This window comes from Thalia democratica, chromosome 3, assembly GCF_965202585.1.
Source record: "Thalia democratica chromosome 3, ktThaDemo2.hap1.1, whole genome shotgun sequence".
NCBI classification, from domain to species: Eukaryota; Metazoa; Chordata; class Thaliacea; order Salpida; family Salpidae; genus Thalia; species Thalia democratica.
In genome coordinates this window covers 85,916,598-85,944,590 of record NC_139167.1, presented here as the reverse complement: position 1 = coordinate 85,944,590, position 27,993 = coordinate 85,916,598, and the positions used below count along the sequence as shown (strand labels likewise).

Genomic DNA, 27,993 nt, shown 5'->3' with positions numbered 1-27,993 from the left:
TTGTAATTAAGTTTGAAAACAACTGAATTTTTGCTACACCTGAAGATAAGCTTTGCTTTTAAGGGCATAGGGGGGATGAAAAACTTTCTTCACAATTTGATCTTATTTTATTTAGTTTTTACAAGCTACAAGATGCTTTTTACAGATTTTAAAAGTTCAATATATATTTTTAGGTACAGCTGGTCAAAGTCAAAGGCAACAAAAGGTTCCTTATTGGAGGCACAAACTAAAACAGCATTAAAAAAAGTGTTTAACATCTACTTTAGAATTATTTTACTGAAATTATTTTAAAAAGTTTTAATTTAACTATAAGTCCTCTTTCATCAATAAAAAAATTCATATTAATTTTCGAGATATGGTAATTCACAGTCAGAGGTACAAAAGAATTCTTATCAATATAATATAAACTCAAACAACAAATAAATCAATCACTAAGTCATATCTTTTTTTTTTATAAGTAGGCCTCAAAATCTTTAGATGTTGCTTTTATAAAACAAAACAATTTGCTAAAATAGATATTTAAAACACCAAGAAAAAAAAAGTTATAAAAAAAGTTTTTTTTTTGTATATATATAAAAATATATTATGATACTTAAAAATTTGAAACTTCTCTTCAAAAAAAGTAAAAAAAAATCATAAAACTTAGGATGAAAAAGTTTGATAAAAATTGCTTTAAGAATGATGGAGAATATAGGTTTTAAGTAAAATTTTATTTTTTTGCTGTTTTGATTTTCTCCTTGTATAATAAATCATTGTACTCTCTGGCTTTGACCGGTTGTAACTAAAAGTTTAATTGGAAATTTCAAGTTTATTAAAGAGTAATTATTAGCTTTCTGAAAAAGTTAAAATAAGAACAACATGTAAAAAAGTGCCTATACACCCTCCCCCCCCCTTACCCCTCACTATTTTGCACAACTTTGATTACAAACATTAAGATTTTTATCAACTCTTTTTCTTATTTTAATGTTATTTTGTTGGAGGTTTAAAATTCAATAGTTTTTTAAGGGTATCTTTTCTTTATTAAATTTTAATATGTTTTTCATTTTGATGACAGTATTTTTCTCAGGAGCTCAACTTTTTTAAGTTTAATTGGTGAGGCTGTTGAAATTTTCAAGAATTTTAAATATAATTTATAAACATGTAACCATTATAGCTGTAAAAAATTGGTTAGTTAGTTTTCATGTAGCCATAGGGTTAAAACTCTTATTTTTTAATTTTAAATAAGCTTGTTATTTTCAGAGTAAAAAAACTAAAACTGCTTTAGTCAGCCTAAATATTTTTATAGTTTGGTCTGTTTTAGTTTATCTTGGATCATCTTGAGTTTTTAACTTTTATAAGTCCTGATTATGAGGCAAGGCAACCATGTTTCAACAATTTTATCTAAAATTTTTGCTTTGTTTATGAAAAGATTAAACCAAAAGTCATATAAAGTAGACTAAATTTTCCTAAAATGTTAAACTACTTTAAGCAATCAAAGTTTCTAAGTTAAGGCTATTTACTTTATTAAAATATGTGACTGTTTCAATAATACTATTTTTCATTTGATATAATTTCTAAATTATTTTTTAGTAAGAGTGAACTAGAAGTTTATAAAAAACTTCTTAATTTTTTTTCAGAACTTAAACTTTACATTTAAATATAGTTTAATTAAAAATTTTATTAACTTTATGACAACAATAATCAGTTATTGTTAAGTTTATGTATGCAGATTAAAATAAAAAATCAAATTTCTTAGACTTTGGTGATTTAAGGTTTTTATCTTTTTTTTTTAATATTTAATTTATGACAAGTTTTGTTCTTTTATTGTCTAGTTTTCATAGAAGTTATCTGTTAAATTTAAAAAATCATGTGGGTACATATTTCAAGTTTAATCTTTTGCAGTAGCTTAGCTTTGTTTTTATTTTATGTTTACTATAGCTTGTAGATAATACCTAATTATGTCCTGTTTTAGGGAATTTTCAACTTAGTTTACTTACCGCAAGATATTGATTTTGCGGTAATTCTTGAAGAAATTTTGCTTTTATGAGTTCATTTGCGGCAGTCAGCTAAGAGTTTGCGGCAGTGAAGTGGGCAAAATGGTCGTTTTCAAAATTGGAGTTTTAAAATAGATTTCGTTTTAAAAATAAGGAAAACATTACAAATACTTATTTTTTTTCTTACAAAATTTCAAGGTGGTGCAGTTGCGGCAGTGCAACACCCCACGCGACGCCCCTGCTTCAGAGTATATCAAATGTATTTATTTTTGTGCACACAGTTTATGTTAAAGTAGGGGTTGGCAAACTGCAGCCCGCGGGCCAATTGTGGCCCGCGAGCATGTTATTTTTTTAAATGAAATGCGGCCTGCGAAAGAAAATTTTGCGATCGCGAGCATGTAAATGTGGCCCGCTGAGCAAAAATATTTTTTAAATTAATTTTTTTGGTAATTTGGTTTAATTTAATTAATTTCGTTTGAAGTGCCTGCATAACATTTTAAAATAATTAAAAGACTTTACACTGCTTTAGCTTTAAAATCTAAAAAAGACAGATAATCATTCTAAAAGGTTTTTTTCAGTTTCATAATAGTTTTTTTTTTTCAACAGAAAATAATTATCTAAAAAAAGGGTGTAAAGAGTGCTTGAATTTAGTAAGTTAGTTATGTAATACCTATTTAGTGAATAAACTGAATGCAAAAGTTTTCCGTTTTGTACAAAAGTAATTCACAGTAGTTAACGAAAATGTATTTTTTTATAGTTTAGGTATTATTTTCAAATGTGCTTTATGCCTAATTTTCTTTTACTAAATGTTATATTTGAGTGTGCACAAAAACATTTAAAATGTCGTAAAAATAAAAAATAAAGTTTATTATATTTTAGTTTTGACACATTTTGATTTTTTAGAAGTTTTCTTTGTATTTTAAATTTAATCCTATGCACACCAATTTAAAAAGATGCTAACATTTTAAACAAATTTTTATTTAATACTCAAATTAGATTAAGTTTAGTTTATGCATAATTTTCTAACATTATTGTTTCTACATGTAATATCTAAGTGTGTACAGACACATTTAAAACAATATATATGACATAAATTAAAAAAGTTTTCGTTAGGTATACATATTATTTTTCAAACAATGTTTTTTGCAAACTAAGTTAATTTTTATGCATTGCAAACTTACATACAAAATTGCTGTTTTTTGGAACTACCTACTTAATACAAACTAGATTTAGGGATGGTAAATTTATAAAGTTTGTATATTAATAATTAAAACAATTCAAATTAAGGCTAATAAACAACTAAACATTGCCACACACTCAAACTATGACTATTTGAATACTTAAAATCTCAGGCCAATTTAGTCATTTTTACAGATTTTGGCCTAAATTGCTTTTTGTATACGAAAATATCAAACTTTGTTTTGCTTTTTTGCCTTAAAGAGTGGTAGATTAAACTTATGACGTGTGTTTTGTTTAGTTCACAGTGTTGGTTTAAATTAAAATATGTGTTAAATTTTAATTTTTTAAGCTGATATAATTCGAAATATTGTTTATTTTATTGTACAAATATAAGTGTGAAGAATCAGTGTTGCCAAAAAACTTGAACCATCGAAAAGCTTTAAACTTGACAATTTATTTTTAAAAATCTAGGAAAAGCTTGAACTTATAGTTTTTTTTAAAACAATTTTTAAATGTAAAGTAATGAAATTTCGATTTGACACAAAAAATCTACCATATAATTTTTTATATCTTTTAAAGCTTAATTAAAGTAACTTAAAAGTATCTTTTTAATATTGATATTATATTAACGACAGTTTTTTCTACCTTCAATTAAACTTCATACTAAAAGTAGAAAAAAAATATTGTACTTCCAAAAACTTTATATTGGTTCATTGCACCTTTGCTTTTTAAATTACTTTACCTGATGTTGTGCTTTGCATTGGAACTAAACCTAGAAGTTCTTTTAAAATGTCAAAGTTTGTAAAAGCACTTTTAATATAAGTATTCAGATGAGAAATGTTTGTTGTATTAGAGCATTTATCTTAAGAGATTGATTGAATTCGTAATTGGATTTATACGGCTTTATAATCTTCAGGCATTTCCTAATCACGACTTCTTATTGTGATTGAAGAAATAAACAAAACAATTTTACTACTGTTAACATAAACTCTTTAAAAAAATTCTAAATGGTACCTTCTTTTTAGGAATAAACTTTGCTACTTTATGACTTGTTTATGAACTTTTTCTGATCAGCCTTTAGTTACTGGAGATAATCTTGTGCTTTGTTTAAACCAACTTTAGTGATTTTTTTTCTTTTCTCGCAATAACTCCTTACTAACGTTTTTTAATTTTTATAGCTCGTCTTCTATTATACAATTACTCTTTTTAATTTTTTATTAAAAAAAAGAATTGCTACAATGCTTAAAAAAAATTAAGTTTTTCATCTTCAGTACTGACTTAATAAACTTTTTTACTTTTGTTAAAAACGTTTAAGAAACTTAATTTTCCATTTAAGCTGACTTTTTTTGCTATACATTTAGTTTACTGTTAAGAAACTTCGTTATTTTTTTTATTTGTGGAATTTATTTTAAACAGGGTTGCCAAACAAACAGGCTAGTTTAAAGTTAGATTGAAATATCAGACTAGGTTTTCCCTGTTTAAGGCATTATTGCTTAAAAGTTTTATTTCAAACTCTTTAAATAAATCTTCGAATTCTAAGAATTGTTTTTATAATTGTAGTGTAGTTTTTAATTGTAATTTTCTTCTTATCTTTTTATACACTGCGTACTTTTTTATAATGATGATATTTAAATGAGGTATTTAAGCTTGATTAACAACAAGTTTTTAGCCTTTCCAACATTTTATAAACTTAGGCTAGTTTAATATAACTCAGACATTTTTGCTTTTAAAGTGGCAACCATGAAAAAGACTAACTATTTACTATTAAAGTATTTTTATAGTGTATTCAAAATTAATTATGTCAAAGAATTTGTTTTAGCTTTCTACAATACAACTAGGCGTTAATTTTATTTAGTAAAATAATTACTCAATTTTTTAATGAGTGTAAGCTATATAAGACTCAAAAATTATTTTCAAAATTAAAAATTTTTAGAAATATGAAAAACGGGTTGATAATAGAAAAAATGTATAAAAGTGACCAGAAATGGTTTCCAAGCTTGGTTTTATAGAGAGTTAGGTTGTAAGTAAAATTTCAAAAAATCATAATTTAAATAGGCATTCTATGTGAGGCTAAACTTCATTCAAAATAGTAAAGTGAGTAAAAGTAAAACTTTCCTTAGTGTAACTAAAGTCTAAAGATTTTTCAAATGTCACTAAAACTAAAACTGCGGCCCGCAAAGACTTTGAAATTTTGAAATTTGGCCCGCAAGCACTAACTCTGTCTGCCGACCCCTGTGTTAAAGTAAAAACTCATATTTAAAAACATACTTTTTATAAACGATAATGCAAAATAGTATGTGCTAATTATTTTTTTAATAATTAATAAGTATAAAAATCTTTATTAACATTTAAATAAGTTTAGTATATTTATAATGACAAATGTATAATATTTTATTTCCCTGCTTTAATCTCTTTTTTTTTAAACAATATAAAACTTTATTTTCCCTTTTAGTTTTGAAAACATTTTAACCACTACAGGTAGCTACAGGCTGAAGTTGTTTGAAAATTTTCTGTTAGCAATCAAAATAATAAAATAAAAAAGAAAAATAATTAATACAGATAAATTATAAAATAATTTATACCTTTACATCAACCTTTAAAAATACAAATTAACTTGTCAAAATCAATGACGATTTATTAATATTTTCATTAAACTACAACTTGTAAGTATTATATAAAATTACAAAAAAGAACAGTTAAAATAATGAGAAATATGAATGCTCACAACCAGGGTCAATAGCTATATAGTAAAGAAAGACTATCTGGTCTTTAGAGAAAAAATATCTGCACACCTTATAAATACTGTTTAGAGCTATTTTGCTTTTTTGTAGTAGTAAGAAAAAAACTTTTAAGCCAGGTATAGATAGTTTAACATTTTTTTTATATCTATAACAATATCACTAGCACAATATCTATAAAAATTATACACAGTTTAATAAGAACTTAAACAACAAAAATAATTGTCAAGGTTTTAAAAACTATAAAAATGTAAAATAATACAACAAATTACTACAGAAATTCTTAACAAGATTTATTGAAATTCATGAAACTTTATAGTAATTTTTAAGAAAAAATAATGCAAAAATTTTTTAAACCTCCTATTTTCCAAAGTTAACATTTAAAACCTACAAGACCATTTCCTCCCTAAAACTTTTGTTCAAGTATTTTAAAGAAAAAAGTTATTTTAATCATTTAATAGAACTTTGCAAACTGTTTATTTTTTAAACTCTAATGACTAAAGATAGGCTTCAGTAACTTAATGAACAAGAAAAAAAAATTATGATTTCTCACAACTATGGTCAATGTGGAAAAGTATGTTTTAGTTGTCCATGCTGCTTACCATTTGCTTGTAAATACTGTTTGGAGCTATTTCAACTTTTATAGTATCAAAAATGAACAAACTTTAAGGGCATGGGGGGTCCACCTTGAATTTTACAAGTTGATCTTATTTTATAGAGTTTTATCTGAGCTATCAGACATTTTTAACCACTTGAAAAACTCAAAGTAATTTTTTAGATATGAGCAATAAAAGTTGGCGACCTCAATAGGTTCCTTATGGAAGGTGGAAACTAAAAACATGAAAAAATGACCATTTCACTAAAAGTATATCTCCTCCTTCATTTTTTAAGCAACCCTCTTCATATTTTCACAGAAAATGCTATTAAATTTTAAAAAGATTGAATGCAGGGATTTTTTTAATTTTTTAAAATTAAATTTTATAAAAAATAAAAAACACCTATTTTTATTTTATCTAAAATTATTATTTTTTAGTTTTAAAAAAAATCCGACATTTAAAGTCTTTGAAACTATAAAAGAAACATTTTCTGAAAGTTTGAGGTCCCTAGCTTAAAAAATGAAGGAGAAGATAAATTATTAATGATTTTTCAATTTTCCAAGAAAATTGACCCCAAAAAACTTGTTTGGAATTGGAAAATTTTTATAAAAATTACAATATCTCAAAAGTTAAATGACTTTTTTTATTTGTATAAAAACTGGCTTGTAGTTTGTACTTCAAGCTTTCATATAAGATCCAATGTTATTTTTATTAAAAAAATGTCAGATCCCCTATGCCCTTAAAATAGTAATACAAATATAATTATTTACAATAATTAATAGTAAATAGATTTTATATAACTAATTCCAGTCAAATTATAAACATATATTATGACATTAATTTTTTTTTTAAAGTTTTAATGTCCAAAAAACCATTTGTTTTTATAAGTTTAGAGGTTGAGACTGATGTTTTTTAACATTAAAAAATGATAGTCAAGTGAAATTCTTCAATTTAAATACTAAATTTAAAGTATTCATAAATTGATGATTAAGAAAAAAAAAAGCATTTTTGTGAATTAGGTATATAAATTAAAATTATTAAGTGCTATATGATTTTTATGGATCTTTCTTTTTTTGTTAGTTCAAGTTGTCTCATAATCTTAGCTAGCAACTACTTTTTACAGTTTAAGGACATAGGTTGGGGTAAAACATTTTTTTGTAGTTTTTAATATATAGTTTTTACTAAGGTACAAGATGCTTTTCACAGATTTAAAAAATTCAAAATAGTTTTTGAGCTATAGCCAGTCAAAGTCTGAGGCAACAATATGGTAGGTCCTTATGGTAGGCCCAAACTTAAGGGCGGCTAAATCAGTAGAAAGGCTGTTTAAGCTGGAATCTTTGAATAACCTGAATAAAATTTAGGCAAAAAAAACTAAACTAAAATCATTAAGAAGCCTTATTTTGGAATAATTTTTAAATTTTTGTCTTTTAGCATTTTTGAAAAAAAAAAAATCCGAAGTTTAATTTTATACAAAAAATGTAGTTTTAAAAATCTCTAAGGTTTTTCTAAAAAACAGTGACCACCCAACTCTCCAAAATTTATTTTGCAAAACTCTGACTAGTTTATATATTTTTCTCAACTTCACACTAGTTTTCATTTTTAAAATAAATTATTTTATAATCTTAAAAATTGTAGTTTTATCAAACCTTTTTGTTATTACTTTAGTATATTAGGTACTTATATCTGATTAAAGTTAGATTTACAGGTTTTGGTTTATTACTTATTTATTTTCCTCATCAATCAGACTAGATTTTTTAACAATCATACTTGATTTTTTGCCTCAAAGGGTAGCTACCCCGATATAAGAAACTGTGGTAGTTATTATTTTTTTGGCGTTTCCACTGATTTTTAGAAAAAAGTTTCCAGGTGTTCAAAATGACTTGCTTTTGGGACTGTTATCAGTAGAATTAAGTTTTAGGTAAAAAACAGTGTCATATAGTATAACAACATTGAAAAAATACTGTAAACCTAATTTAAACCTGTTTTTAATATTACAAAAATTTGATGATGATAAAGTTTTTTTAATCTATATAATTTTTTTTTGTGTTGTATCAAAATTTCACGACTTAACATGTAAAAATTGTTTGAAATCCCAGAAGTTTTTCAAAATTTTTCAAACTATAGATTTTTTCCACAATTTAAGGTTTTTTGGCAACCCTGTTTTTTATTAAACTTGACATATTATTAAAACCATTTTATAAAAAGCATATGAATTACTTTTTTGTTCATGTTTTTAAAATAAGCTGTTATATGTATGATAATCAACTTTAAAACTGATTAACACAAACAGGACTACTTAAATGTCAAATCTAATACCAAACAAGCTCTTTACCAAAACATCTCTTGCTGGCATCTTCACCAAGTTCAACTCTGGCAACAAGGAACATTTAAACTACGAGGACCTCAAAGTGGCCTGGTGCTACATCTACGGATACAAGCCTTCATCATACGAACTCAAACAACTCTTTCAAACTGAATCAAGTTTGAGTGAGATTGAACTGAGCAAAAGCGATTTTATAGAACTTATGCTGAACAAAGGTCCCAACAATTTTGCATTGAATGATGTAAGGCAAATATTTTATGCTTTTGATACTGGATGCAAAGGGTTTTTGACTTTGGACGACTTCAAGCAAGTTTTTGAAGTTGTAGCACCTAATTTGCCAAAGTCAAGTGTCATTTCCAGTTTCACTTATGGTTGTTTAACTTATGATGGAAAAATGACTTATAGGGATTTTGAAAAACTATTGAATAAATTTGCCTAAAATTTAACTCTATTATAATTATTTATTAGGTTTTTGTTTTGTTTGTAGTTAGCATTCAATTTCTGTAAATATTATGTATCTGACGTTACAATGCTTACTTTTCTAGATTTATTTTTATTGAAACGTTTTTTAGTTTTTGTTTTTATGAACCTGTGATTTTTATATTTAAAATGCTTTCTTTAAAATTATTTATGATATTTCCTAAAATTTTACTAAACAAAAAAAATGTTTTTCAACTTTATTTGACATAATAGTTGAATTTTGAAATAATTTTAGTTTTTATCCACCTTTTTATGTACTATATAAATTATAAATTTTACAGTTATTTTGGTTTAAAAAACATTTGTTCAAATTTATCAAACATTTAAAAAGTTAGTAGAAATGTTATTTTTTTTAGTTAGCCACTTTTTAAAAAAATTGAAATTTTACAAAAATGTTGTTAACAACAATTCAAGAACAAAACCATGATTCTTTTTAAGAGGAAGCAAAATTTTCATTTCTTAACTTCAATCAAATTTAAATGATTCAATTGTTTAACATTTTCTTAAATTGAGTTTATTCATTTAAATTGTTCGAGATAATTGAAAATTTGATAGAAATGTGCTGCTTTCAAAAAAAGTATTTTTAATAGATAAACATTAAAGTAAAGATTTAATTTATTGTGCTTCAGCTGAGTCAATACAATTATTATTTATTAAAGTTGTATGTTTAATATAAACTATTGTTTAACATGCCACTGTAGTAACTTTTGTTATTTGATGCTTTTTATTTAAATTGGTTTATAAAGTTTTGCATAGCTTTTTGAGTAAACTTTGATTATAACTGAGCCTTGTACACTGTGAGTTAGAAGTACCTTGAACGTATTTGTTTAATATCAAATTGTTGTTTGATGAAGTTTTTATAAAATTTTTGTGTGAAAGATTTTTTTTTACAATTTACAAATTATAATATCTTACAATACTGAAATATCTTATCTGTAATTTGATTTCTCATCTATTTCTCGACTTCTATGATATAAAATATTGCACTATATTCAGATTATAAAAACTGTAAAACATTCTGATATTAACTTAATGACCACTATTAAGATTAAGATGATGTAAGTATATTTTCTCATTCAGTCTAAAGATAAAATCATTTGATGAAGAAACAATTAGTTAAAAACTTTTTAATGTTTTTTTGTTAAAATTGTAGTACTGCAGAGATGATATCATAATTGATAATATATGTATAACGAGATATGCATAAGTTTGTATATATACTATCAGTCATATAGCAAAGACCTATCATAAGTCAATTAGCTCTTAAAATAGCTTCTTTTTGGGCAGCCTTTCAGCTTGTATGAGAATCTTGGTTCTCCATCTATGGAATTTTATTTCAAAAAGTGAGCAATGCTGTCCTCTTTGAACTCAACATTTTTAGTAAAGTCTTTAAAATAAAATACTCTTATTTCTAATTAATTGAATTAACGTAAATACATTCCCAGATAATAACTAGTAAGATGTCATACTCTAATTAAGACATGGTAGACTGTAATTATGTATGTCATAAACTTCATTATTAATTTAAAGTATGATTTCTATTAAGTTTTGTAATGAATTTATTATTCATGTTTTTAGATATAAATATATTAAAATGTCATACTGTGATGACATAATAGACGATCAACAAATTGACTTGATGCTGAGTCAGCACAACCTCCGAAAATCCCCCAAACTGAAAAACAACAAGATCTCACCCGACCTCACGGTGAAAATCGACTACAGTGACGACTACTACCCGCAGTTTCAGCCTGATATTCAAAAATTTGAGCCCGATATTCCAATATCGAGCCAGTTTGATGATTTCGACAGACTGCAGGTTGTCAATCCAAAGGATGTGCAGAATCCATTGATACAAGGTGGTAAACACGATATTGAGGAAGAAATTAATTTTGATGAGGTAAATAGTTACGTCTTCAAGCTTTTAGTTAAAAAACTTTTTTTTTTGTGGTAAAAAGTTTTTCATCTATAATTGTTTTCACAACTGAAAGTTTAATTAATTTAAATGAGGTAGCAGTTTGTAGGTATGTGTTTATGACTTTAAATTTAACAGAAGCTTTATTATAATGTTTTTTTTTGTTGTTATTAGATTATCTTTTGCTATTTTATGTTTTATGCTGTTGGTAACTAGTATCAGGTTGCTTAGGTTATATTACTACTGTTTTATGTTTATATGGGATAGTTATATGTGACACCAACTTTTATAGCTTGTTCTTTAGGATATATTATTAAGCTCAAATATGATTACAAAGAACTGTAGCTTTTCAAACGTTTTTTACAAAACACAAAACATTAAAAACCAATAACTTTCAAACCGACACAGTACGCCCAGCAAATTTTCGAGGTCGAGGACGTTTCAGAATACTGCAACTCCATTGGCTTACAATCGCAGACACTAGAGGTCGTGATAGAGCTGGATGATAATGAACATTTTAGCAACCAGGGACAAACAAGCGAGTTGCTGAAAATGAAAAAAGAAGAATCTTTTAATAAAGTTTGTTTAGGTTGTGTGCTTTTGATGAAAATAAAATAAGTAAAAGTTGATAAAAATTTTCTTGAAATACCATACCAAAGTTACTAAATTTCAAGATTTTATTGAAACTTGAACTTTATATTTAGAAAATTTTTAAGCAGAATAGTTTCATTGGATTTTAGTTTATTGTTTAATTAGACTTGCTTAGCAATTAATTTAGTGAAAAGTAGTGTAACGCTATCTGCCCTGCGTTGTGATAATAGTTAATAAATTTACAAAATAACTAGTTGTAAACACTGACAAGTTTAAATTTATTAAAGCACTATGACGTTTGCTTAACGACGAATTTTTAGTACAAAATGCTATTCTTGTTGTAGCAACGGTCAGTTTTATTTATAAACTCTTGTTGATGACATTGAATTGGAACTTTTAGTGGATTGCAGTTGAGTGTTTAAACTTTTGTAAATTTGTTACTTTAAAAGAAGTACCAAATTATAGATTAAACTTTGTTGCTTATTGAAGAAATTATTAAATTATTCTTCAGCTTTATCAACTTTTTGTATAATTTTTACTTGAGTTAATACGTATTTTTTAAATCACATTTGTTATTAAATATTGTTGATTAAACTGTGCTGTATAAATTATAACCGGTTGTTTTTAGTTTAAGCTACTAGTTAAGTGATTACTATACTAGTAGAATGATTAAGACTAAGAAGGGCTTAAGACATAAAAATAAGTTAACGGGTCATGCAGATACTGAGCCATCAGTATCCGCTGACTTCAATGGCGACTCTGACTTGATATCGAACTCACAATCTCCCAGCAATATTCAAGCGACAATAAACAGCGCTCATGAAACAGAAGTAAGCGCGCAGACTAGGGACAATAATGAAATTGTAGATTTTAATGCTATAGATGAAGTTGACTTAGACGTTGAGGATTTAGCTCACTTACTAGAGCAAGCTAAGGTTTTAGAGAAAAAAAATAAACTAAAACATGAACTAAAAGCTATTTATAGAAGATTAGATACCAATAAGACCATAAATGACAGCGGCCTCACCCTTAACAATCACACCTCGCACGCTTTAGGTGAAATGTCAACACAAATAAGTTTCAAGAAAAAAACTCTTGAAAATTGTAAGCTTTTTCAAAAAATTGATGCCGTACGCGATCCGGCTGTGGAGTTACGTTTTTTTGAAGACCGGTGTACGGCTTATGGTATAACATCTGAAATGGAGAAGTTTGAAATTCTCCAGAGAATTTGGCCCCGTTCAGACATAATTGACTTCGTTGAAACACACGACGAAGACAGAACTTATAGCAGTCTTGTTAACTTTTTACAAGGGAAAGGAAGCAAATTGCCTCGCATATTAGGTGCAAGCCCATCATGGCCAGAGCCAGTTCAATTCCAGGACTTGTTTTTGGCAGCTAAGCAATGGGCAAAGTCTAAAGAGGAAGACAGAATTAAATACTTTATGCACAGACATGCCCCTAATAATTTAAAAAACAAAATAAAGGAATGTTTTGGGCTTGAATATAATGAGTTTATTAGGCGCACGGAATTTATATGCGACATTGAAGAACAGAGGGTTTTTGAAAATGCTAAAAACTTTTCATACGAACCTCAGCGATTTAAGCACAATAAGAGATATTACAAACAAAAATGGCATGAGAACATTCCACAAAAAAGGGAACATTTCCGCAGCTATGAACACAGTCGTAGTCAGGGGTATTTCGGGGAAGGGTATAACAAGCGCACGAATTACGAACAAAACGCGCTTTGTCACAAACATGCAAAGTTTGGAGATAGGGCAGACTATTGTGCTGCAGTTTCAACTTGCCCTATGTCCCCGTTACGGCAACAACACGATCAAAAAAACGATTTCCCATCTTCAAAACAATGAGAGGACATGAGGATGGGAACAGAGTTCCTCTTAATAAGCCTGTAGAATCCGTACCAATTCGTCCCTCTGCCAAACCATGGCAGCCTAAAAAGCCATCACCTGAAACAAACTCTCACTCTCAATTGCGTAATGATATCACGACAAAACCAATTGTAAAAACTAATTGGTCGTTTGCTATTTCAAATAAATCGTCTATAAATCCAAAAACCTTGCCTCAAAGTCTATTATTTGCAAAGGACAATGTAACAAACGTTCTTTTCTTAATTGACTCTGGATGTGAAGTTTCTATATTGCCTAAGAATCTAACAAATGGCATAAACCACTACTTTAAGCCGTTCAGTAGAACTATAAAGGGTATTGGCGACAATGAAATCCACCCCATAGGGAGTGCTTGCGTTGACCTTAAGCTAGGTAATTTAAAAACCATTAAACATAATTTTTGGGTTACTCAAGAGTATAGGAGTTATGGCATTTTAGGTATGGACATTTTAATGTCAAACAAACTGTTAATATGCCCTTTCACGTTAGAATTGACCCATCAATTGTCTAACAAAACGACTAAACTGTTTAGGGCCGCTGACTTGCCTGCGTCGGTAGTTGTGTCAATTAATACGGGGGAAGTTAAGGATAGTAATAACATAGCTACGTTAGAGACCAAGTGTCAAGCACTACTGTTGAATTACCCTGAGCTTACAAAAACTCCTGATTATACTGCTCCTAGAAAACACAACCACTTTCTAGAAATTATAGTTGACAATTATAAACCGCGAATGATTAAGGCGCGAAGATGTAATTTAACTTGTCAACAAAAGGTAGATAAAAATTATTCAGACCTAATTGCGAGAGGTGCTGTTGTAAAGGGGGATGCCGACATGTGTGCATCACCAATCACGGTAGTGCCCAAAAAAGATGGTGATTTGCGTATTTGTGTTGATTATACAGTTTTGAATGCCCACACACGCCCATTTTCATACCCGCTACCGCGCATAGATACGCTCTCGGAAAGAATTCCGGGAGGTACCCGTTTTTTCAGCACGTTAGATCTTAAAGAAGCTTACTATAGCTTACCTCTTCATCCAAACTCACGAAAATATGCTGCTATCATAACTAATTCCGGGGTATTCGTCCCTAAGGTGACTTCTTTCGGGTTGCGGAATGCGCCAACACGTTTTCAGCAGTTTATGGACAGTATCTTGTCCTCTTGTGGGGCTTTCACTTTTGTATATTTAGATGATATTCTTGTGTTTTCAGATTCCGCGGACAGTCACATATCACATTTAAAACAGGTTTTAGAAACATTATCGACAAACGGTTTATTTTTAAATCAAGCAAAATGTTCTTTTGCTAGAACTAAGGTAGATTTTTTAGGTCATACAGTAGGTGTTGACGGGGTTGATGTTATGGAATCTAAGGTAGAAGCTATAAAAAAATTACCCTTACCAAACACGCGCAAAGAGTTAAAAAGGGTAATTGGTATGATTAATTACTATCATCGATTCATACCAAACTTGGCCGAAGTAATGGCACCGCTTAATGAAATTTCGGGGGGATCTAAGGCAAGCAATAGGGCAATTATTAAACTTACTGATGGCCAAATCAAAGCTTATCATGACACAATAGCTCTGTTAGTTAAAGCAGCAACAATAAGCTATGAAGACCACACAAAACCCCTAGTTCTCTTCACGGACGCTTCCGACAGCCACGTTGGCGCAGTTCTGGAACAAGAAGGGAGAAATGGGGGAATGCAACCGCTTGCGTTTTTTTCAAAAAAGCTCCCTCCATTTAAGCAAGTACGTTCTACTTTTTATAAGGAACTTCGCGGGGTGTATTTGTCTCTTAAGCACTTTCAAAGCAGAATATTGGGGAGATCCTTAATAATACGTACTGATAGTAAATCAGTAGAAAGGGCCATTAAAAACGAAATGGGTAATCATTCTCCAGCGGAACAACGTTGGATATGCGCAATCAAGGAATTTAATCCAATAGTAAGGCATATAGATGGCCATGATAATGTAGTAGCAGATAGTTTAAGCCGACCCCCACAGTCGGCAATGCATGTTCGTGCGTATAACCAGGATTCTGATTTTGTTTATACGTCTGAGTCAGAGGCTGAAGACAGCGAGTCTGATTACGGTGATTTAGACGGTGAAGAGGAAATTTTAGGTAGTCCGTTAAATGAAGTGATCGGGGAAAATACGACTAGCTTAAATATGATAAATAGGGAAGTTATTGCGGTCTTGCAATGTAATGAACCGGGGCTAGTAGATACCGCACGTAATATGAAGAAAACGGTCGAATATTTACAACCAGATAATTTAGCGGTAGTGGTAGACGAAAATAATAAGCGAATCATTCTGCCCGAATCTATGCGCCTAACAGCATTTAATGTGGCCCATGATAGGTTGCACCTGGGAATTGATAAAACAATCGAGTCTATTGCAAAAGACTATTACTGGCCTACATTAATAAAAGATGTGACTCATTGGGTCAAAAGCTGTGTGGTATGTCAAGCGACCAAAGTAACAAGATATAATCGTCCAAAAATTGGTTTTTTTCCAGACAATACGGAACGATTCCAGTTCGTTCACATAGATCTTGTCGGTCCTTTATATGAGTCATCTTGTAATAATAAGTATATTTTAACTGCCAAAGACCGAGCCACAGGGTTTCTTGTAACTATGCCGATCACAGATAAGAAAGCTTTGACTGTCAGAAATGCTTTTTTTCAATGCTGGGTGGGTCCATTCGGGGTCCCTCAAGTTGTTGTTTCTGATAACGGTCGTGAATTTGTTAACACCGTGTTAACCGAAGCGTTCGAGCAGTTAGGAATAGATCATCGTTTGGTATCCCCATACAGCCCTCAATCTAACGGTTTCATCGAGAGGCAACATAAGACTATCAATGTTGCACTTCGCGCGTTATCTGATAAGACAAACTGGGCTTTGCATTTGCCTCTGATAACGACAGCTTTAAACAATACCTTCGTTGAAGGTTCACCTTATACCCCAGCTCAATATGCTCTAGGGACGGCCCAGAATCTCTCGGGGAGAGTAATGTTCGACAAAATTGAGGGTACTGACATTATCACCACACCCAACACTCTAGAAACTAAAGTATTTTTGAATATGATGGCTAAAATTGGTAGGCAATTTAAGCGCCACAATAATAAATCATACTATGAACCAGGGATTTTCGAATGCGAATGGGTTTGGCTTAGGAGACAAAACAAGCGAAAACTTAGCACACTCTACCATGGTCCATATAAAGTGCTTTCTTGTTCAGAGCAAAGTATGATTATTCAAAAGAATTCTGGGTTGGTAAAGGTTTCTATAAGGAACGTGAAAGCGTATGTTCCCAGAGTTACAACTTGTGAGGAAACTAAAACATACAATTTAAGGGAACGAGAAGTCCCCATAAGTTATGCCGAAGCATCTAGCTCAGATGAATTCTAAGCGTTCATTCGGCGTAAGTATCTTTTTTTTTACTGCTTTTAAGCGTTTATGTATATTTAGGGGTAGTGAATGGAAAACAACGGGTTATAATTTTATTTTCTTTCTATTTATTTCTTTGGTAACTAGTTTATTTAATGATTTATTAGTAGTTGATTTTTTTTTTTTTTTTTTTTAGTTGTTGCAATTAAAATATTATTTTTGGTTAAAATACCTGTACAAATTTAATAAAGTTTTTCTCTTCTTTTTAATTAATTTTTCTTTTTTTTTTATATCTTCAAAAGTGGTTAATTTTTAATTTGGTACTAAAAAAGAAAAAAAAAAAAAAAAACTGACAAGTCATGGATTCGTGACATTTTTGAAATCACCAGCAGTGTCTAGAGAAGTGTGACGAGTTGCAGGCGGGCAACCTGTTTCAGCTGCAAGAGAAAAGAAGCAGTTTCATGAGTTACGTCAGTAGTTGTTTAGCAAACCAGTATGTTCGATTTTTCTTTCCTGTCTACTCATGACCTTGATGCTTATCATTGGAGCCTGGCCAAGAATGCCAAAAAAGGATAAAAAGAAAGGAAAATGTAACGCTATCTGCCCTGCGTTGTGATAATAGTTAATAAATTTACAAAATAACTAGTTGTAAACACTGACAAGTTTAAATTTATTAAAGCACTATGACGTTTGCTTAACGACGAATTTTTAGTACAAAATGCTATTCTTGTTGTAGCAACGGTCAGTTTTATTTATAAACTCTTGTTGATGACATTGAATTGGAACTTTTAGTGGATTGCAGTTGAGTGTTTAAACTTTTGTAAATTTGTTACTTTAAAAGAAGTACCAAATTATAGATTAAACTTTGTTGCTTATTGAAGAAATTATTAAATTATTCTTCAGCTTTATCAACTTTTTGTATAATTTTTACTTGAGTTAATACGTATTTTTTAAATCACATTTGTTATTAAATATTGTTGATTAAACTGTGCTGTATAAATTATAACCGGTTGTTTTTAGTTTAAGCTACTAGTTAAGTGATTACTATACTAGTAGAATGATTAAGACTAAGAAGGGCTTAAGACATAAAAATAAGTTAACGGGTCATGCAGATACTGAGCCATCAGTATCCGCTGACTTCAGTAGTATTAAAATCAATTTTTGCCAATCAAAAATTTTATAAAGATGCAAGTAATTTGACTTATTTATACTGTTTAACTTTACAATGCTATTTTAAATTGTAGCATATTATATATTTAGCCAGTTACATATATATTTATATATTTTTATTTTTTATACAGGAATGTGAAATATGCCATAAGGAATTTGACATTGAAGAAGATTATTTGGAGCATGTTAGAATAAAGCACCCTTTGGTTAAAGACAAAGAAACAGGTAGGTTTTACTATTTTGATGTAAAAAAAAGTATTTAATTAGTTATTATTATTACATTATTTAAAGTAACTTAAAATATTGTCTATACTGGTATCAACAAATGAAGAATACCCACAGGGCTGCCAAAAAACTTGGAATGCTTGAAAAAACAAAAAATTTAAGAAATTTTGAAAGAAAAATGGAAAAACCTTAAATTTCGAACTAAAATCACAAAAAAAAACTGGAATTTCAAACAAATTTACATGTAAAATAATAAAATTTTGATAAGGTTCTTAAAATCTGTCATATACAAAAACCTTTTTGAACCACTTAGAATTTAATTTATTAAAAACACATTTAAAAAAGTAGCATTACAGTATCTATTCCATATTGTTATACTTGTTGAAGTTAATTTTTTACCTTAAATTTAGTTTTATACTAAAAATAGACAGAAAAACTTGTAGTTTCAAAAACCTGAAAAATATTTCAAAAAACCTTTGGCAACCCTGTAACTAACGATAATTGTAAACAACTCAGCATTTGTTCATTACTAATAAAATATCTATGATTCTTTAAATTGTTTCAGGAAAGTTCAAGTGTCCCTTCTGTTCATACAAAACAAAGAACAGAGCATTAGGAAGAATGCATGTAAGAACTCATACAAAAGAGAAACCTTTTCAATGCTCAGTTTGTCACAAGAAGTTCTCTCAAAAAGCTGGTTTGTGTTTAAAACTATTTATGTTTGTTATTTATATACATAAAAATAAAAAACATTTAATGTTCTGTTTGTACAAAAAATTCTTACAAAAAGCTGGTTTGTATTTTTTATTAGATAGTTGTTGCTTAAACATATTATGCAATAGTTAAAATACTCTCTTAGTAAAACAAAGTGTACATAATAAATTTATATATACATAATTGTCAAATGTTTTATTCATTTTTGTTTATTTTCACTTGTAAGCCAACTTAATGCATTTAGTTTAACAAAAAATCATTAAAAACTCTTTTGTATTTTCTTTTTTTTTTTCAAAAGTTTATTAATTGTTTTGTGGTGTTTGCTAAATAATAAACTTGTTTACACACAAGCTTAGTTTGTTTAAAGCTCAGTAAAACGTTTTTAAAATATTTTGTTTTAATACTAATTGTCAATAATTTACTTAGTTAATACTTCGATTTTAGATTGCTATGTAAATAGTAACAGACTTTACATTATCTATATTAGCTTTTTTTTAAAGATGTTTTGTATTTAAGTTTATTTATTTTTTAAGGGGATAACTTAAAAACTTAAAATTTCAAATACTTTAAGATTTTTTTTTTTTTTAAGTTTGTCAAAATGACCTTAAAAGTTTACTGCTTTTAGCTTTTGATTTAGTTTGTATAATGTTAAACTTGATATACTTTTACCAATTTATTAACTTTAAACTCTGAAAATGATCAAAAGTGTTAACTGTTTAATAAACATTTACTTTATGTTAAATCAAAATTGTATTCGAATATGAATTAAGTTAAATTGTTATTACTTTTATATAAACTTAATTTGAATAAATTCATTTTACTGTGTTGTTTATAAAAATATGATATACATAAGATTGTAATAGTAAATTGTATAAACAAAAATATATCTGCTAAATTTGATAATTTTGTATTTGACCAATTTTTTAGTCGATGATTGCACATTTTATCTCGTAATATAACTGAATGTTCTCAGTACAGAGTACTTTCTAATTGCTTATAATGCTGCAGATAACTTATTTAGTGTTAGACCTAAATAAAAACACCAGTATATTTGTGGTATTATTAGTACTGATATAAATTGATAAATCTTAACCTACTATACACATGTTTACAAAAACATCTAAAATTTAATTGAAAGCTAAATCATTATTTAAATAATTTTTGTTATTTATAGTTCACAGGATTACAACGACATATAAAATTTAATTAAAAACTTGATCATTTTTTAAATAATTTAACATATAAAACATATACAGGATTACAACAACATTTACGGTCTCATTCAGACGAAAAGCCGTACAAATGTAAAATATGCGGACAGGGTTTTAAGGCAAGAAATACAATGGAATCCCATGTTGCTATGGTTCATGAAAAAGTAAGTGATATATATATAATAAATTTAATAATTTGTATATATAATAAATAGTCAATACAATGGAAAGTCATGTAGCTATGGTTCATGAAAAAATAAGTAATTATTAACATATAAAAATAAATGATTCAATTTAAAATTATATTGGAAGCACATATAGCTATGGTCAATGAAAGTTGTTTTATATTTGTTTAAAAAAATAACTTAACAAAAATTAGAATCACAAAGACAAATGGTTTGTTAAAAAGTGATTTTTAAGTATTAAATATTTTACTCAAAGATCTTTATTTTTACGATAAAAAATAAGTAAAAAATGTTTTATATGCATGGCTTCGTTTGTTTAATATACTTATTTATACTTTCACAATTTTTCAATTCAAACCTTACAATCAAAAAAATTATTATCAAAGTAACTATACTAACTTTATCAATTATTAATTTATTTTTTAGTTAAAACCATACCAATGCAAGGTTTGCGGTCAAAGTTTCGGCCACCAATCAAATTTGAGAATTCACAAGAGAACTCATTCTGACGACAGACCGTTTAAATGCCCGCATCCTGATTGCGATAGAGGTTTATTTATTGTTAATTTTTTAAGTGATTTGATTAAAAGCATCCTTAATGTGGTAGAAGGTATAAGTATACAGTACTAGTGTCAGTTAATACCGTTGTTTTGAATGTATCTATGTCAAAATATGTATATTCAATAATTAAATTAAAATTTTAGCATTCAAACAACTAGCACACTTACAGACCCAAAACGCCTACACACAGGAGAAATATAAATGATATTAATTAGTTAAATATTGTTAAATATATGTGTAGCTATATTTCCAGCATTCAAACGGTTAGCCCACTTTAGAAATATGTAAGTATAAATGATATTAAACAGATACAAAAAATATTAATAATAACACTTAACCATTTCACAGCTTTCGAGCAATTAGCCTACCTTCAATCCCACGTATACCTTAATACTGGAAAAGTATAATTTTTAATATTTAATAGTCAAGTATTTCAGCATTCAAACAAATGGCCCACCTCCAAGCCCACTTACGCCTTCACACGGGAGAAAGACCTTTCAAATGTGACGTGTGCGATGCCACGTTCGCTCACGTCGGTAACCTCAGGCAACACGTTATTACGCAGCATACTAAAGGTATATTAAATATATTGTAATACAAAAATTAATGTATTAAAATAAATTTCATTATTTTGAGACAACATGTGATAACTCAACGTACTAAAGGTAAATAATCTATTTTTTATAATTAGAACAGTTATTACAATTGAAGTACTTAACAAGTTTGTTGATACTGTTGTTAGAAAGTTTACACATAAATCAATTAATAAGGAAAATTATATAAAATACGTAGATTAAAATAAATTAAGTTATAAATACAGCTTATCCTTATATAACTATTAACTTTTAACCTCAAACAACACATGATTACAAATACGCTATTATAGTAATTAAATTAGTTATCATAATTAAAAAAACAAAATATGAAATGAAAATCATAAAGACATTCGTCAACAGCTTACCCACATAATTGTGACGTTTGTGGGAAGGGTTTTATATCACCCAGCGATCTCAAGAGACATAAAGACCTGCATGAAGACAATTACTTTATTCACCAGACTGTGTGAGATTGTTAATATTTTAGTTTTTTTTAACTTTTTCTTTTATATTTTCATTGTTTTTCCAATGACAGAACTTTTTTACCCAGACTTTAAAAATATGGTAAAATAAGTAGTTTCAATGGCTCAAGGTTTCATTATTTTTTTAGAAGATAAAAACCTAAGTGATTGGTAATTTTGGTACAAAAATATTTTGATGTTGATTAAAGTTTAATAAGAAATGTTTTAATGTTTGACAGAATTAAACTTTCTTCAGCTATTTTCTTTGCTTTTTACAAGTGATAGAAATTAATGCGTACATTAACACATAGCCTAAAAATTATAAAATATTGTGAAGTGTTTTTATAGCTTTTTAAATTTACAATTTGATAAAAAGAAAAAAAAGTATTATTTTGATAATCAAAACATTGTTTTGGTTTGATTGAATAAAGTTAAAAATAAATTAACATGAATGTTTTTAAACAAAGTTATAACTCTGATAGTAGCTAATATTTTAATTCACTGTAAAAACCTTGTTTTTATGATTTTATTTTGAACCATACATAGTAATTTTGTTACGCTTTTTATATATGCATTTTTATCTGCTACCTATAGTGAATAAAATAAAAGTAAGCTTTAAAAATAATTCTACACTCATTTTTACCTAAAAATTTAACTGTTTTTTTTTTTAAGTTCTACAACTACTATGTAGAAGTTATATAAAAATTTTAAAAATGTAAACCAATTGAATTGTTTTATGCTATTATTTTTGTATAGTTCCTTTGATGTTCATTTTTTAATAAACATTTTTAAACCCTGAGTTTTATTCGTTTATATATAGATTATTAAACACAATTTTATGCCTTTAGTAATGTTCTAAAACAATGACCTTCAATCTTTTCAATAGCTGTGCAAACTAAAGTACTAGGATATAAATTCTGGGCACATTAGATTATAAAAATTGTGTTAATATTATTAAAGAGTACTATTTTTTATGTTTTGAGTGCCTTAGTATATATATATATATATAACGGTTTAAAAGTTGTTTTTATATGCTATAATTTTATTTTCCCCTATATATATACAAAACAAGCATCATCTAAAAACATTTTTTTAGCTTCTTAATTTTTCTGTGCACATTTAAAAAAATTCAATGCACACTTTGGCGACAACTAATCTAAAAAGTTTTCATGGAGTTCCGTTAATTTATAAAAAAGTTTAACTTTACATAGTTTTTTTGCGATGGGTTAAGTAAGGACAACAAGTAAATCAACATTAATTCATGTTGACATTTAATTTTTAAAAATATAAGTGTTTTCGATAAAGGCAGATCTGCCATTTTTTTTGATGAACCTAAATTTCAACACAGTAAAATTTATTAGCACAATAGACCATTTGTATTTACAATGACAAAAGTTTTTTTTATTTTTAGCCATAAAAAAATTTAGATGAGTTTCACAACTATAAGTATTATAGCAAGTTTTATCGATCCAGAATGTTATAAAAGATCATTTTTATTTATTGTTTAATTTTTACAAAGCTAAGAATAATTCTTAACAGTTTTATTAAAACTGTCACAAATTAATAACAATATATTTGCCAGTTTAAAAACTGCTTTTATAATCGTATAAAATAAACAGACAATTTAAAACGACTAACACACACCATACAATAAGTTTTTTAATATTTTTAGATTTTAGGAATCATACAGTTTTAGCTGATGAAAAATTTGATTTTTATTGAAAATTTCTATTTAAAGTAGGCAGGGTTGCCAAAAAACCTGAAATTTGGGAAAAAATAGAAAATTAAAATATCAAGTAGAAACATTTTGATTTGACACAAAATCTATCATATAGATAGAAATATTTGTCATCATCAAAACTTTTTTTTTTGATAAAAACATTTCAACCGTATAAGATAGTTATTTACCTTAAACTTAATTATAAATTGACCCAAAAAAATGCTTTTAAAAACCTAGAGAAAATTTGGCAACCTTATTATTTCTATAAAAAAAAAAATTCTTATTAGTGAAATTTTATTTAGTTTATCTGTAACAAACGAAAATAAACTAAAAGTTTCACAAAAACTAATAGAACCAAGAAAGCGGTGTAAAATCAAAAAATCTGTACGAAAATTGTTGATATGTGTTGTACATTATCTACAAATAAAAGACTGAATTTTATATTTTAATACAGTTGTTTACACTTAATAAAAGGAAATTTTATATTTAAAAGTTCATATTTGTAACACAACATTTGGATTTTTTTGACGAACAATTCAAGTTTCATTATGTATATTCAAAATTTATCAGTATTACTTATACAAATAAAAAGTGTAATTACTTTGATCAACCTTATTTATTGACGAAATAATTTTAGCTTGCTATTGTTTTTTTTTAGCATATTAGAAAAAAAAAGTGCGAAACACACGGTTAAAGTATTAAATACTACAAAAAAAATAACATAAGTCATAGTGGAAGCGTTTTACTCACTAGTAGCAAACAAAGCAACTGTTGTACAGAACTCCATAACAATAACTTGTAGTTTTTATACCAAACGTTTCAGGCTTTAGAGAGTGGCTCAACAACAATTAAGTTATCAATTAGTAATGCAGTGTTTTATGAATTGCGTTTGTTAAAAGTCGTAACTAAAATGCAGAACTTCATTAGAGCAGTAGATTTTATGGAAGTGGGGAATAATTGTTTTTCAGGGTTTAATAGGAACACAAAGCACTATTACAAACCGTACTAAAAAATCACACAACTGCTTTAATGGAAGAGTTTTATTAGTTTCAGCGACTTCATAGCAATATAAAACTTTGTAACAATAACTTAAGGTGTAGTTTATTCTATATTATTCTAGTAATTATTGATTTTTTACAAAAGTTACAAAATACAGTACTTCCACAAAAACAGTTAGTTTCATAAGTTGCATAGGGGGACAACATTGCACGAAGACAAGTTTGCACCAAGGGTCAATTTTGCTTGAGAGTACAAAAAAGGAGAAAAAACAAAAAAAATATATATATATAAAACTAAAAGATAAATAAAACTACCGACCGAGGGTTAGGGGTAACAATGATAGTAAAATTTTAAAAAATAATAATTAATATCAAATGTTATTCTGAAATCGTTTTATTTATAGAATAAGTTTCACAACACAGCAGCACTTCATAACAATAAGTTTGATGTTAGTTCTTTCTACCACAGGTGTTCAGGTTTTAACAAAGAAAACGAAATAAAGAATCTCCACGAAAACAATTGGCAGTATGATTGCCTTCATAAGACTCAGGTAGTAGAAAAAAGAGAAAGTTATTGTTCCCGGGTCCCCGTATTCCTGCATGTATAATCTTTCCTGTGAAAAAAAAAATATATAAAAATAGTTTAAAAAAAATGTATTATAAGTCCTTGGTTCAAAATTTAAAAAAATCTTAGATTTATTACAAAATATATGATATGTTGGTAAATTATGAAACTATAACGTAACAAAAATTTTGTTCTAGTTTAAAATTATATAAAAGTAATAAAAAAATCTTTTTTTTACTTATAAACACAATTTAAACTCTCAACATTTAATAAAAGTCTTTGAAAGTATTAGAACGACTAACTTGCATTTCATCATAAAGTAAAATATTTTAATTATAAATATTTTTCTATCAATTAATAATTTTATAATAAACAACTGACTTGCATTTCATCAATGTTGTCTTCGTGAATTTTAAATCTGTGAAATATTGCGTCTAAAGCTGCTTCTAATCTGTATAATTTTAAAATGTTTATTTTAAAAACATACTATTGAAATTATAAATATAAAACTGAAAAACCGAATAAAACAAATTGTTTTAGAGTAATATTTTGTTTAAAAATCAGCTAATATATAAAATAATATTTTTTTGTTAGTCTGTGTGTAACATATGCTCAACTTAAAGTTTAAGTACAAACTACACAAATTAAAAATTGATTAAAAAACAAATACAAATAAATGCTGAAACCTGGTAAGCTTATGTTCAACTCTTCTTATGCAACTGGCTTCGTTTCCACAATTAACTTCATTATTATTGTTGTACACTCCATATCCATTTCTAAACATTTAAAGAATATTTCAAATAAAATTACTAAAATTAAACTAACATAACTCTGCCTAATTTGTCCGAAATAGTCAGTTGTTAATGAACAATCTGATAAAAATTAAAAATAGAGTAGTTGTTGTTTAAACTTAAACTGTAAGCTTTTATGCCCTTTATCTTTGACGGTAAATCAAAATATAAATAAAAACACTTTTCCCAATTTTTGTGTAGAAAAGATTCAAACTTTACTACTTTTTGTTATTATAGTTAAAAATATATTTGATTTGTTTGAGACTATTATTTTTATTATACTTAAAATTAAATAGCTTATTTAGATTCACTTTTATGGCAATATTTTCTCGGTTTAAATAAACTTTCATAAAATAAAATATAATTTTCATTTCTTGATTCACTTTTCAAACATGATTTTCTCGGTTTAGATAAACTTTCATAAAATAAAATAATTAATTATACCTTGCTTCACTTTTCAGACATGATTTTCTTGGTTTAAATAAACTTTTATAAAATAAAATAAATTTGTATACCTTAATTCACTTTTTAGACATGATTTTCTTGGTTTAAATAAACTTTCATCATCATCATCATCAGATATATATTCTCCTCTCTGCCAGTCATGGCTGTTCAAAACGTATATTGTTTTAATAAACAAACAATGAAAAATTAGTCTAGTCTTTTTTGCAGTATGCATCTTGTTAAAGCTAGGGTAGAAATAAAAAGGTATACTATAATTAGGGAAACATAACTTTTAAATCGAGAAAATAGCAATCTTAAACTTATGAGTTTTATTTTAGATGAAGTTTTAATGTGTAGTTATCTTTTGTAAATTTTAAATTTAAAATGTATATCATATTGTGAAAAGCATTTTGTCACTTGTGACCAACAATTTTAAAAGAAAACACATTTAAGGAAATTACTCCTTTTAATCTTAATTAAATTAAGTTAGTTTTTTTAAAGTAGTTTAAAGTGACATTTAAAGAGTAAAGTTTTTTTTTATAACTCGTGCCTTAACCGTAAACCAAAAAAGACAAGAAAAAAAATTAGCGCTGAAATATTTGAGAAAAGTTTTTACTTAACTGATAGTTACATGTCTTTTAAAAGTTTGATTTAGGCACAAATAAGTAAAAAGTAAATCTCCTAAAATTTGTTGCTTTCGTTGCTTTCTCCCCTCCTAGGAGTTGGAGACGGAAGTCGGTAGGTCGAAATTGAATAAAAAAAACAACTGTTAATAAATTTCAAAAAAATTAAAAAAAGTATATAAATAAGTTTAAGTAATGTATAACTAAGCGAGGTTAGTTGTGTTGGCGTTGTGGCAGAGATGATTTTAAATGATTGAGATGCATAAAATAAGTTGTACAAAACTTAAACAAAAGTTGAACATCTTAAATAAAAAAATTAAACATCTTTAATGTAGTATAAAAAATTACCTCTGTTATTGTCTCCTAATGATTTTGAATGGTTGAGATGCAGAATATTAATTTTACAAAACTTGAAACAAAAATTGAACATCTTTGATAAAAAATAAAATAACCTCTGTTGTTGCTGTCTCCTTTTGCTCCTCCCTCTCTTTGAAACAGACGGGGGTCGGTACGTGGATCCCTCCGAGGAGAAAGGATGTCTCGATGACGTCAGTAATGTTGTATCCGATGACGTCACTCTCACTTTCTTCTTCGACTTCCGGTTGTCGGTTTGAGTCTGACGCGTTTTGCTC

At 27.6% G+C, this 27,993-nt stretch overlaps 2 protein-coding genes across 2 annotated transcripts; both read left to right on the top strand.

Annotated features, from left to right (window-relative positions):
• The first annotated feature begins 8,781 nt into the window (after positions 1–8,781).
• On the top strand, positions 8,782–9,248 carry LOC145832639 (EF-hand calcium-binding domain-containing protein 11-like). Its single transcript, XM_082939938.1, has one exon. The coding sequence runs from the start codon at positions 8,787–8,789 to the stop codon at positions 9,246–9,248; it is 462 nt and encodes a 153-aa protein (XP_082796064.1). The 5' UTR covers positions 8,782–8,786.
• Positions 9,249–10,883: 1,635 nt separating this feature from the next.
• LOC145831839 (uncharacterized) lies at positions 10,884–22,374 on the top strand. The gene is made up of 8 exons (XM_082939181.1): positions 10,884–11,189; positions 11,613–11,783; positions 18,399–18,492; positions 19,058–19,189; positions 20,463–20,581; positions 21,029–21,152; positions 21,601–21,738; positions 22,120–22,374. The coding sequence occupies exons 1-8, from the start codon at positions 10,884–10,886 to the stop codon at positions 22,227–22,229; spliced, it is 1,194 nt and encodes a 397-aa protein (XP_082795307.1). The 3' UTR covers positions 22,230–22,374.
• The last annotated feature ends 5,619 nt before the right edge of the window (positions 22,375–27,993 follow it).

Excerpts from the sequence above, each read along its gene's own strand:
- LOC145831839 (XM_082939181.1), top strand. The coding sequence starts at position 10,884 with ATGTCATACTGTGATGACATAATAGACGATCAACAAATTGACTTGATG. Across the intron at positions 19,190-20,462 it reads GAAGTTCTCTCAAAAAGCTG|GATTACAACAACATTTACGG; the intron begins GTTTGTGTTTAA and ends AAACATATACAG. Across the intron at positions 20,582-21,028 it reads TTGCTATGGTTCATGAAAAA|TTAAAACCATACCAATGCAA; the intron begins GTAAGTGATATA and ends TTTATTTTTTAG.
- LOC145832639 (XM_082939938.1), top strand. The coding sequence starts at position 8,787 with ATGTCAAATCTAATACCAAACAAGCTCTTTACCAAAACATCTCTTGCT.